General features: G+C 36.1%; 1 protein-coding gene across 1 annotated transcript; it reads left to right on the forward strand.

The window, feature by feature from the left end:
• The first annotated feature begins 342 nt into the window (after nucleotides 1-342).
• Nucleotides 343-7,058, forward strand: LOC142611043 (uncharacterized). Its single transcript, XM_075783049.1, has 3 exons — nucleotides 343-751; nucleotides 849-1,464; nucleotides 5,803-7,058. The coding sequence occupies exons 1-3, from the start codon at nucleotides 426-428 to the stop codon at nucleotides 6,877-6,879; spliced, it is 2,019 nt and encodes a 672-aa protein (XP_075639164.1). The 5' UTR covers nucleotides 343-425; the 3' UTR covers nucleotides 6,880-7,058.
• Nucleotides 7,059-13,030: the final 5,972 nt, after the last annotated feature.

Genomic DNA, 13,030 nt, shown 5'->3' on the forward strand with positions numbered 1-13,030 from the left:
ACTCTGCAGCCATGTAGGCATTGACAATAATAATAGTAATTGAAAATTTTTATGAAAAAAAAAGTAATTGATTTTTTTAACAATATTTTTTAAATATTTTTATAAAATAATATCAAAAAATTTCTTAAAAAATTTTATAATTTTCTTTTTAAATAGTCTATTAACAAATTACTTAACACTGTCAACAATCAAATCAAATATACTAAATATTAAATAAGGCATGTTTGGCCGACAAGAGTAAGACATCGATGAATCGTATTGCGTGGTATATATTAGTGCCTCTTTTAATATAGGCCGTAAAGCGAAGTCGAGGAATAAATTAAAAACAAACAGGAGAAGAGAGAGAAACAAACAAAGTATAAAAAGAAAAAGAAAAAGAAAAAGAATGCCCTAGCAACATCATATAGGAAAGCCCAGTAAAATTCATGAAACGCGGAGAAGTTAAAAGGAGGGAAAAAGTTTTCATGGAAAAACAAAGCTTTCCCGAGAAACAAACATGGGGTACGTGGGAAGAGCTTCTGCTAGCTTGCGCCGTCCACCGTTACGGCACGGAGAGTTGGGACTCCGTCTCGGCGGAGCTCCGAAAGCGGAGCGCCACCACGCTCCACCACGTTCTCACACCTCACAGCTGTAAACAAAAGTACCTCGACCTCCAACGCCGTTTCAACCAAAACAACCATCTCGACGAGCTGCGAAAGCTACGCGTCGCCGAACTTAAACGCGAAGTCCAACGTTATGATCTTTCTATCGTGTAAAATTTTTTTGAAAAAAAAAAGAAAAAAGAAATTCAAGTTTAACGAGTAGTGAAATTTTTTAGCAAGTTTAAAAGTTTTTGTGTTATTGATTAGGTCTCTGCAATTAAAAGTGAAGGAATTGACAGAAGAGCACGTACAGGAAGATGAGAAAGCAACAGAAAAATCGGATCTGAAAATTATTGTAGAGGACGAAAACGAAGCGAAGGATGCCGAACCGGTAAATACGTCGCCGGAAAACGATGCCGGTGAAGACGCTCCATGTGGAGATTCCGATAAAGAATCGAACTCTATAGATCCGAAAAGTGAGGTACCCGAAACCGGAGGCGAGGAGACCGAAAAGGAAGCGGAACAAGGCGAATTGGTGGGCGGAGGATCCGGACCGGTTGAGGAGGCTGCTAGACCGGTTGTGGAGGATTCATATAACGGTAGCTCGGATACGGTGGTGAAGGGATCGGCGGCGGAGGAGAAGGGGAAACTCGGTGGACAATCGGGCGAGTTGTGGGAATCGGTTTCGGAATCGAAAGGAGGAGGAGGAGAAGAAGCAACGAAAGAGAGTAACAGTGATGTGCAGAGCTCGGCGTGTAATGAGGATCAATCTCCAGCCACTACAAAGCCAAGCTCCGTTCAATCTCATCCGTTGATTTATTTCCTCGATACACTTCGCTCTCACTGCTCTGACTCATTTTTTGAGTGCCGCCACCAAACCCAGGTATTTCTTTTTTATTTTTCTCTAATTATTTTTTTCATCTTCTTAATCTTACCGATTTAAGATTAAAAAAAAGAAAAGAAAAGAAAAGAAGAATTCGAAGGTATTTAATTTTTAATTCAATCTTTTGGTGATTTGGACATACCGTTTCTTTTTTTCTTTTTAAAAAAATAAAAACGCGTACTATGGTTTTATACAAAATATCATCTTCAATTTTCTAGAGAAATACCACTTCACCCAACATGGTTCACCCAACATGGTGGTCGAGATCTTCAATTTGGTGAAGATGGACATGGGACAAATATAAAAACGCGTTACTGATGGGTTATCATTTGGACCCTAGTTAAAAAAAAAAAAAAAAAACCGAATTTCAATATTTTTATTCAATGTTCTACTGTTTTGTTTTTATTTTTATTGAAAATTAATGAATAACATGGTTTATATGAAATTTTTGTCACGTCACTAATAGTTTTGCACTTGGACCCAAAAATATACGTGGGCTCAGGCCCAATGAGCCTTAAACAATTCAATTTGTAGAGTGTGGATTCGCAATCTAATTCGATGGTGCTCGAAACTTGATGAACGAGCCCAAATATTACAATATTTATAAACAATGGACAAATAGAGAAAAATGAACCTCCTCGGACGTAGGCCGAGGACCCTTTGTATATTATTTCTCTTTTTTCTTATAAAGGTTACAGCTTTTAGTCATTCTTAAGTTCTTTTCCAAAAGGCCTCTCCCCTTTCTCTGCTACCCCATTTTTCCCTTATATACTTCATTTTCTTCTCCTTTTATCCACGTGTCACCCAGAATTTTTCTTCTACCACCTTCTTGAAATCTTTAAATACTAGCCAGAAGGCTGAACTCTACTGTTCAGGGGTCACTTTCCCATTAATGCGGCCAGGGAGGTAGGTGTAGGGTCTTTAATGTGGAGGCAACACCCTTTTCCTGAGATATTTCTCTTACACCGAAATGTCTAGAGGGTATTTGGACTCCCTCTGTAACCTACAGTCTTTCCAGAACTCTGCCCTGATCTTTTTAGTGAACCTCCAAGTAGTCACTGGTTTGTCCGAGGAGTGACTCTTCCTCGGATGAATCCTCGGGCCTTCGGCTTGTGAGCCAACTCATGGCCCTAAAGGCCTTTAGTCAAGAATGAACTAGCGCCCATTGATAAAGCCCAAGGCCTAAATAACCACTTAGGTTCTTTCATTCTCCACAGAAAGCTATTATTATTAATTTATTATCACGTATGTGTTATGTTATTTATTTAAATTTGTTATTTTTTAACAAAATATACTAATAAAATATTAAATTGTTGGATTTTTTATAAACTTAACTTTGATGGAAAGTCTTAGGACTAACTTGACCTCAAAGTTGAAACTATCTGTGATTTTTTTTCGGCAATAAATTAATATAATATAAAAATATATACTAAAAAGAATATAGATAATAAAAATATATTGCCTAATTTAAAATTTTATTTTAGTATTAGCAAAAAAGTTGATACCAATACTGATATTAAAAGGAGTAATATTATATTAGTATATTACGTGTATTTTACATTTTTAAAATCTAAAAATATAATTATTATGTTAATTTTACAAATGATTATTTATAAACGGAAGGATTGAAGTTTCAAATTTTGGAGTAATACATACGAGTTTTTACTTTTTACTTGTATATCTTGCTCATATAAATGGCATACATTTTGTTTTAGTCATGAGTTTTTTACTATATACTAATATATTAGTGCTCAAGTTACTAAAAGACCACCTATCAGACCCTTTTAATTAGGGGTGAAAATATATGTTCGCGTGTTGAGTTTTTGTTGTGTTGACTTATAAGTATCCGACTATATGTGTTAATACTAACTCGACATTTCTATTAAATTGGTCAAGATTTTTTAACTCTAACACGACCCATTTATTAAACGGGTTAATCGTGTCGACCTGTTTATCAGATTTTATCAAAATGAAAAAAAAAATATAGTATTAACCAAATTGAGTTATGAAAAACCAAAAAAAAAAAAAAAAATTTTAGTATAAAATTCAAAACTAACGAATAACTACATCACAAATAATCATTCAAAACTAAAATATATCTAAATATCACAAATAAGTTTATATACATAGGATTTGAAAGGTATATTGGTAAATTTTCATTTAATTAAACGGAAACAGGTTCTATTTATTGGACACCAACTCAACCCGTTTATTAAACGGGTCAGTGATGTCAACCCGTATATGACGCTAACTCATTAAGTTTCAACTTATAACCTGCATATTTCGTGTCATGTCGTGTTGAGTTCACGGGTCGTATCCAATTTTACCACTTTACTTTTAATAATAGGCTGGGGACTGGTGAGGAGGATAGTTTGGTGGTTTCGGCTCATTCTAAATATTGAATAAATAAATGATAGATCCACATGATGTGGTGCCCAGTGGCCACTTTCCCTAGGCCCCAGTCCAGAACCAGATAGATACGTGCGTTTGTGGTCCCGTCCTTTCCCCGATTAGGTTTTTTTTTTTTTGGGTAATTATAAGAGATAAAACCCCAAGAGCTCAGGGTTACAACGGAACCAGGTACTACTAGGTTACAAGGCCCGGTGGTTAGGTTCTTTCTTGGTCATTTGAATTTGAAGTAGATGTACCAAATATTCACTTTGTGCATTAACGATGTATTTAATCAGAGACTTTAATTTGGTAGTATCAATCCATTTTTGATTAGAACTTGTAAAAATAAAGACTAAAAGTAGATGTAAAAGAGTAATGTAATTGATATTACAAGCTTTAACGTAATGAATTTATTATTGGCGGAGGAATTTTTTTTTTTTCGTTTCTGGTGTAAGATTTTTTCCTGGTCAATGGCAGGCACCAGCCACTAATGGAGGTGGTGGTCCTGGTCCAAGTATTGGGCCCAAGTTTATAACCGTTATTTCTCTGAGCCACTCTGACTCAGAAACGAAAGTGGGGAATGACTTGACTAGGATCTAGGAAGGAAGTCTCTCAGTTTGACGAATTTTGTCCCTCAAGTATTTTGGTCTGGAAATTTGGAAAAGTCAATTTCATTGGATTCATCGTAATCCGTGATATAATTTCGTTCAAGACCAAAGACTTCTACATTTGACCCTTTTTTTTTTTTTTTTTTTTTTTTTTTTTTTTTTACACTCATTAGCAGATGAGTGACTTATTAAAAAAAAAACTAAAAAAAAAAAAGTTTATTGTTAATAATCTGCTCCACGTCAGGTATATGATATGACCTTTTTGACATGAACAGTTATACTGAAAATTTTTTTTTTCAAAAACTAATGTTGCATCATCAAATTATTTTACAATATTTTTATAAATTATTTATATAATAAATTATATTTGGTTATCATCCGGTGAGCTAAGATCATATTCTTACTTCTTACTTATTAATAACAGTATGCTGCTGGTTTGTAAAATAGTTTGTACGATTAACATTTTATTTTTATTTTATGCTGACACTGCGTGGTGAATCCTTTATTCCTGTGTCCCGATGTAGTTCCCAAGTCCCGTCAATAGAATTGGCTGACAAACCTTTTTCATCCACTGCATTTTTTACTTTTCTTTGTTTGGAGTACAGGAGAATAGTCGTTAATATAATAATTTCCTATTGACAAATGGGTCCTGTGTCATAATTGAAAAAATTGTCAAAATAATTAATATTTTTTTATTTTTTTTTATAAATTTTTTTTAATAATGGTTTACTAATCTAAGAACATATGTTAGTAAATCCCTTAATAAATCACATAGTTGCCCCCAAAAAAAAAAAAAAAAAAGTTGGAAAGATAGATATTTAATGTGCCAGTAAAAATTGAGGTTGAGTGTCTGTCTGGCAAAAATTATTTTTGTCAACTTATTTTATTAAATAGCTTATATTTATGAGTCTTATTACACTTTTTGGTATCATTTATGAGTTTTATTGTACTATTTCAATTAATTTTTACCTTTATCTACATTACTTTCAATAAAAAATTTCAGTTTCAGCAAAATAAGCGAATTCCAAACATCGTAATTCTAAAAAAACATCCATACCGGACTAACCCCATATGTTTCAAATCCAATGACTAAAGGCTTTTGATGGTCCTGTGCTGTTGGAGCCTAAAATTAGGTTAACCATCTGTGTGCGTGTGTTTTTTTGGCAGTTGCACTCCCTCATGTGGAAATTTCTATTTTCTTTGTTATTTGTCTACTTTTAACCTGACTTTTGTCTCTCTTTATTGTGCCTTCATTGGGTATCTAAATTCATTTTCACGTGAAAGACTTGCGTACTTTGATCATGTGCGATGATTTGAGCATGGGTTTTGAATACTGCAGGAAACATCCAATTACATGAGCTTGATTCGGCAACATGTAGACCTCAAAACAATTCAAACAAGGCTTGAAGAAGGTTGCTATTCAGGTAATGACAGCAAGTTCTTCCGTGATCTGTTGCTTCTCTTCAACAATGCCATTTTCTTCTTTGACAAGAAGTCCTCAGAATACATGTCTGCCATCAAGCTTCGACAAATTGTTTTAAACGAAATGGCTTCCAAGATTAACCTTAAGCCAGGTCCCGAGCGAAAAGAAGAAGAAAAGCCGGTGCCATCGTTGCCCCAGTGTATAAAATCCGATCCAGAACCATCGGATTCTTTGCTACTTAAAACGAAGATATCAATCCCTCTTACTGCCTGTCGCAAACGCAGCTCAATCACTGCAAAAGCATTGGCATCATCATCTTCAGGACCAGACAAGAAAAAAGAGCAGATGGCTACATTGAAGGATGAAAAACCCGTTGTAGAATTGAATCAACATGATAAATCCTCTGAGAAAACTGAGGAAAATCGTGTCACAAAAAAAAGAACAAGAGAAAGATCTAAAATCAATTCAAGAAACTCAAGCAAAAACAGAAACAGGGGCCGTACGAATCCAAACACAAACAAGAATTCGGATGCCAATTCAAACTCTGGCTTTTTAATCAAGGGAGTGTCTCAGAATGAGATTTCTGAGTCTAGGCATGAGAAGGAGAAGAAGAACGCCACTACCACCTTTAATGCTAGTGCTAAGAAGAAAAGCGCAGCAAATTTCTTGAATAGAATGAAGCGAAACTCATCGGCCCCTAATTGCTCGTCATTGCTAGAGACATTGAAGAGTTGTGATAATAGCAAAGGAGGAGCTGAGCAGAAGAAAAATGGTAATGGCAAGGGTGATTTGCGTAGAGAGCAAACCTCCTCGCGAAAAGGTTCTAGAGGTAAACAAGAGAAGATGCAAGAGAGCCCCGGAAAAAGGAATGTTGGACGGCCGCCAAAGAGGGCGGCTGTACCATCTCCGGCTCTTCCAGCTAAAAGGGGTAGGGACGCTGGTGAAACGGAGGCAGGTTCTTCAAGGCATTCAAAGAAACGTTCAAGGAAGTGATTGCAGTTTCTATAATGTTGTTGTCGTTTTAAGGTTATCTTATAACAACACGATTGTTTTGTTTTATTTTGTTTTGTTTTTTTATTCTACGCCTCTATTTATTTCCTTTTAACTTATGTAGGGGTTGTAGAGTACAAATTATGTCAAATTTCTAATTGTATCTAATGTTGTCGATTAGATATGTAGCTCTATTTTGCCGTGCAATCTTTAGATTCTTAGCAACAGCCAACAATTCCAATTATTTCTGACAATCAATTTAGGCACATTCCTAGAGTTTAATGTTACATTATTTTAAGAATGACGTACTTGGATAAAGAATCGAGAACGCAATCTTATGAGTGGGACACTCAAAAGCAAGATATTCTGCAATGTCTCTTGATCTATGATCCTCACTTGGAACTTACCTTTGTAATAAAGTAATTAATAATGAATATGATTTTAACTTGAATTTACATTATTGATTGGCTTTTTTTATAAGAAAAGAGTTTTATCCTACGATTTAAAGGAAAAATCTTAAATGTACAATCCCATCATTTAAAATTCCAACAATTATATATATATATATATATATATATATATATTTTGGAGAAAGAAGTCATCCCTGGTATTATTTAATTGCTGAAAAATTTAGCAGAGACTACAACAGAAACTACATTATCAATTATATATGTTAATTGTTAGGAAAGGAGATGGAATTTGTGAACTTTATTGATTTATTCATCCATAGCCTTATTAGGACATAGGTCTTTTTGTACTAGTAAATTATGTCAATATTAAATAATTAAATTTTTTTTGATGAAATATTAATTAATTAATTATTTTTGTAGTATCTTCATGAGAATTAAACCATCTCCTGATATGGTTTAACAATGTGATATAGTCTACTTTTCTTTTACTAATTATAGATGGAACTTGTAGCAAGAAATTAACTCTTCAAATTGATTCAAACAATCTCTAAGGGAAAATTTGTTTTTCTTCTTCTAGTTTGATTAAATTTGAAAATTACAAATTGAAAGATTGAAAAAGGCCGACTTAACGCCAAATTTTTTTATTACAAATACTACATCCATATACACGGTTTGATTAGTTATATATATATATATATATATATATATATATATATATATATATATATATTTGAGAGAGAGAGAGAGAGAGAGAGAGAGAGAGTTGTTATTATCATGTAATGAACTTGTGGGATATGCTTTCTAGTTTAGGGGAAAAAAACGAAGAAGCTTTTTTTATAGATGTAAAATCATAACAAAAATTTCTCCTCAAAAAAAAAAAAAAAAAATCATAACAAAAATTCTAGTATCACGACTTTTTCCATCTATATAATTGGTTGTGAGTGGTGAATAAAATATGATAGGATAATATAAAAATAATAAACAACCAAACACAATGTAATATATAATATTCTTTAAAAAATAAAAAACCTTACCACATAATATAGGTTTGGGCCTATGGCAAAGTGTGTCAAACATATTAAGCGCTATAATTACTCAAACTACATTGTCAAAAACTTCCAATGGCATCGAAATTTGGGCCATGACACTATCATTGATGTGGAAAGATTGTCCCTCGGCCCTTTTCAAAGGAAATGGGTTACATTAATGAGAATATATATATATATATATATGTGTGTGTGTGTGTGTGTGTGTGTGTGTGTGTGTGTGTGTACGTATGAAGAAAAGACAACGGTAACGTCAGTGTCAATTTGGTCTACAATGAAGCCTTTCTAACTAGGGCTGTTCACGGGTCGATTTGGGTCAAGTTTATGCCCAACCTGAAATCGACCCACCAGATTTGGGTGGTAGAGAAGTTGACCCGTCGTTGACTGCTAGAAACCATGGGTCAGTCGGTTGTGGTTCAAGTTGGTGGCAATTTTTCTCAGGTCGAAACCAATTGAGATCAACGATGGCCAAATTACGACGGATCTCGCTGGATCTAATCGGATCTTGACGAATCTAGTCAAGATCTTGCCGGATCTTGTTGAGATCTTGACAGATTTCATCGAGATTTGGCCTGATCTAGTTGGATTTTTGTTTGGAGAGAGAAGGAGTCTGGTCGGGTCGGTTGGACTTGGTTTTTCATGCTAAGACCAGTTAGTTTCGATTTCTGGACATGTAGACTCGTAGCTGACCGTCACCAGAATTAGGTCGAACGATTCCCAGTTTGGATGTTTGGCCGGGTTGGTTAGGTGCAGGTCAGACTTGGACACCCCTATTCCTAACATAGGAACATGTCTTGGATGGAGAGGATCATGTAAGTAATTAAAGGCAGACACCAAATTAAAAGCTTCCATGCTCCCACTTCTGACCAAATCATCCAATGCATACGAATTTGCTTTGACAAGAGTTAAACCCACAGTTTTGACCAATTTAAGGAAATATTAAAAGATTAAAAAAAAGGTTAATGTGGTCCAAAAGTATAAGTCAAGTAGTCTCAATTATCATTGAAATATACATGTCTAAAAGAAAAATACCAACAAAATTATGGGTTGTTGTTTTGTATCATTGCACAAATTTAAATTGCCTGAATTCATTTTTCTAGATATTTATGAATTGATAGATTTAAAAAAAAAAAAAAATTTAAAGAACCTAAAATGATAAAATAGCAAGTATGTCCTAACTTGTATTGTTGCCCCCAAAAAAAAAAAAAACACCTTGAATCATTGAAATACTCCTCAATAATGTTCAAATGTAAAATAACTAAAATTTTGTAGTTTTGTGGATTGCTTGTTTTTTTTTTGTTGTTGAAATGGAACTTTATATCAATAGAACAACACAAGGTACATCAAGAATACAATACACCAGTGAGCTAAGACAGATACAATGAATCCTTTTGAACCCACACAGACACAGCAGGGGGAGTAACCCTTTTCCGCAAGTCAGAGGACTCATTTCTATGCGCTAGTTGAGTGAGCTCATGCGCTACAACATTAAACTCTCTATTCAGATATTTAAAAGTACAGCTTTCAAACTTCTTACTCACAATCTGAATTCCCTGCAATATGTGTCCCAACTCACTTCTTGAGAAATTATCATTAATGGCTTGGATCACATTAAGGGCATCACGCTCCAAAATGACACTGGCCAGCTGCAATTCCTGAGCAAGTAAAACTCCTTGCTCCACAGCCAAAGCTTCCACTTGGTCTACAACAAATCTGCCTTGCAGGTATTTGCTTAGAGCTGCAATAACCTGCCCCTTGAAGTCCCTAATAATCAGCCCAATACTTGAATTACTTCCCTGATTTGAGGTTGCCCTGCCCACATTGATTTTGAAAATTCCCTGGCGCGGAGGCTCCCAATTGGTAGAAGGTTGTCTAGGGAGGGAGAAATCAAAAGAAGCGGCCTTTCTGAAGTCCTCCAAAGTGCTGTTTGCCAAAAGCCAAACCTGAGATGGAGAAAGAGGGGAATCATTATGCACCATTTTATTCCTATTATACCACACAACCCAAGATAACATGAAAAATAATTCTAGGACCTGCAAGACATTAGATTGAACAAGATACAAAGCCAGATCAAGGTAGGACCAGTTGAAACAAAGGAGGGGTTGAGATTGATCAGACCAGAGCCTTCAAATTGGAGAGGCTACGTCACAATAGAGGATAGCATGATTAATGTCCTCAATACCCCCAGCACAGATGGGGCAAGCACTGCTACTTATAATCCCTCTATTACTCATATTCTCAAAGGTAGGAAGCCCATTGACACAAGCCTTCCAAGCAAATATTTTTACTTTTGCAGGGAGGTTTAAGTGCCAAAGAACCCTCCAAAGCTGTCTACATGGGTCCCCCGTGGAACCCTCACCCACCTCATTTGATTCAATCAGACTACACGCTATGTGATAAGTACTTTTCATCAAAAATTCACCTTTCTTATTCCCAATCCAAATAACCTTGTCTTCTGGCAGATTGTAACTTAGACGGATCTTCAAGATGATCTCAACCTCAAAGGGAAGAAAAGTAGCTCGAAGGACATCTGTTTTCCACCATTTGGTATCATTGTCAATGAGGGAGGAAACCATAGGGAATTCAAGGTTATGGTTCTGGGGGGAGATGACTTTGTAGGTAGAGGGAGATGGGAGCCATTTATCCTCTCATATATGAATTTGCTTCCCATTACCTACTCTCCACCTAGTTCCACGCTTAATGATTTCCAAGCTATTGTTGATGCTTCTCTAGGAATAAGAAGGGGAGGAGCTAAGCTTTGCTTTTAGAATATCACCAGTGGGGAAGTACCTACCCTTGAGCACACGGGCCACCAGCGAGCTCGGATTATTGAGAATCCTCCAAGCTTGCTTAGCAAGCATTGCTTGATTAAGGGCTTGTAAATTTTTGAATCCCAGCCCACCTTTAGCCTTTGGAGTACATAGTCTAGACCAGCTAACCCAATTGATCTTTGTTTCCAGCTGCCTTTGACCCCACCAAAAGTTTTTCATCATTCTTTCCAAGTCATTACAAAGACCTTGAGGGAGTTGGAAGCAACTCATGGTATAGGTTAGGATTGCCTGTGCCACTGCTTCAATTAGAATTTCTTTTCCTCCCATTGATAGAAGCTTGCCTTTCCAACCCACTAATTTTTGTCTAACCCTCTCCTTTAGAATTGCAAATACTTGATTTTTTGACCTGCCAATGAGAGACGGTAGGCCAAGGTATTTAGCATGCCTCGAATTGTGCATAGGACCCAGAATGTTGAAGATTTTATCCTTAGTAGCCTGAGCTGTATTGGGGCTGAAAAAGATGGAGGATTTGTATGTATTAACTTTCTGACCTGAAGCTTCTTCATATTCCATTAGGATTGATCTCAGCTTTTGGCATTCTTTTGAGTTTACTTTGCAAAAAAGAATGCTACCATCGGCAAAGAGGAGATGGGTTACTTTTGGGCAGCTCCTATAAATGGAAATGCCTGTGATAAAATTATTTCTAGCTGCTTTATGGATAAGCGCTGAAAGGCCTTTAGCACAGAGAAGAAAAAGACTAGGGGGGAACGGGTTACCCTGGCAGGGACCTCTTGTAGGAGAAATATTTCCATAGGCAACTCCATTAATGATGACTGAGTATGTTACCGAGGTAACACATTGCATGACCAAGTTGATCCACTTATTGCAAAACTCCATTTTTTCCATTACCTTATAGATGAAACCCCACTCAACCCTGTCGAACGCCTTACTCATATCAAGTTTGACAGCCATATAGTCTTCTTTCCCAATAATTTTATGGTCTAAATAATGCATCAATTTGAATGCCACCAATACGTTATCCGTAATGAGTCTATCAGAGGTGAATGCACTTTGATTCTCTGATATAATGATAGGAAGGAGAGCTTTTAGACGATTGGCTAGAGTTTTTGAAATGAGTTTATAGACATAATTGCATAGGCCGATGGGGTGGAAATTAGACATTCTTTTGGGGCTATTTATTTTCGGAATTAAGGAGGTATTAGTCTTGTTGAACTCTTGAATGGGTATGTTATGATTGAGGACATTTAGAACCATATTAGTAACATTGTTGCCTACAATACTCCAATGTTTCTGAAAAAAGACAGCTGACATACCATCTGGTCCTGGAGCTTTAGTAGGGTGGATTTGTTTTAGAGCAGCCTCCACTTCCTCCCTGGTAAAGTCTCTTATTAGATTGTCATTCATATCCTCTATCACCAAAGAAGGCACTGCTTCAATTACTTCCTCAATATGGCTTGGATGGGAAGAGCTGTATTCTTAAAGTAAGTAATTGCAGCTTGGGCAATACTTTCTTCTTCATCACACCATCTTCCCTACTCATCCCAAATACCCAAAATAGTGTTCTGATTTCTCCTTTTCGATGCTTGCGTGTGGAAGAACTTAGTATTTTTATCACTCTCTTTAAGCCAGTGGGCTTTAGCTCTTTGTCCCCAATAGATTTCTTTATCGTCCAAAAGATAATTTATTTCTCCCCTTAGCTTGTTTATCTCCAAACTCCGATCCTCATCTTTTTCCCGATGGGCAAGGGCATTCAACTTATTCCGCTTATCCTCTCTCCCAAGGTAGGAGTCTTTCTCTCTCGACTAGTAAGCCGAGCACTATTCTCCCTTTCTCACTGTAAGGGTTTTTTTTCCTGGGTTAGTCCTTTCCTTCCCTCTAGCGCTGCCATGGAGCAAGCGGTGGTAGA

This window comes from Castanea sativa, chromosome 9 (genome assembly GCF_040712315.1).
Source record: "Castanea sativa cultivar Marrone di Chiusa Pesio chromosome 9, ASM4071231v1".
NCBI classification, from domain to species: Eukaryota; Viridiplantae; Streptophyta; class Magnoliopsida; order Fagales; family Fagaceae; genus Castanea; species Castanea sativa.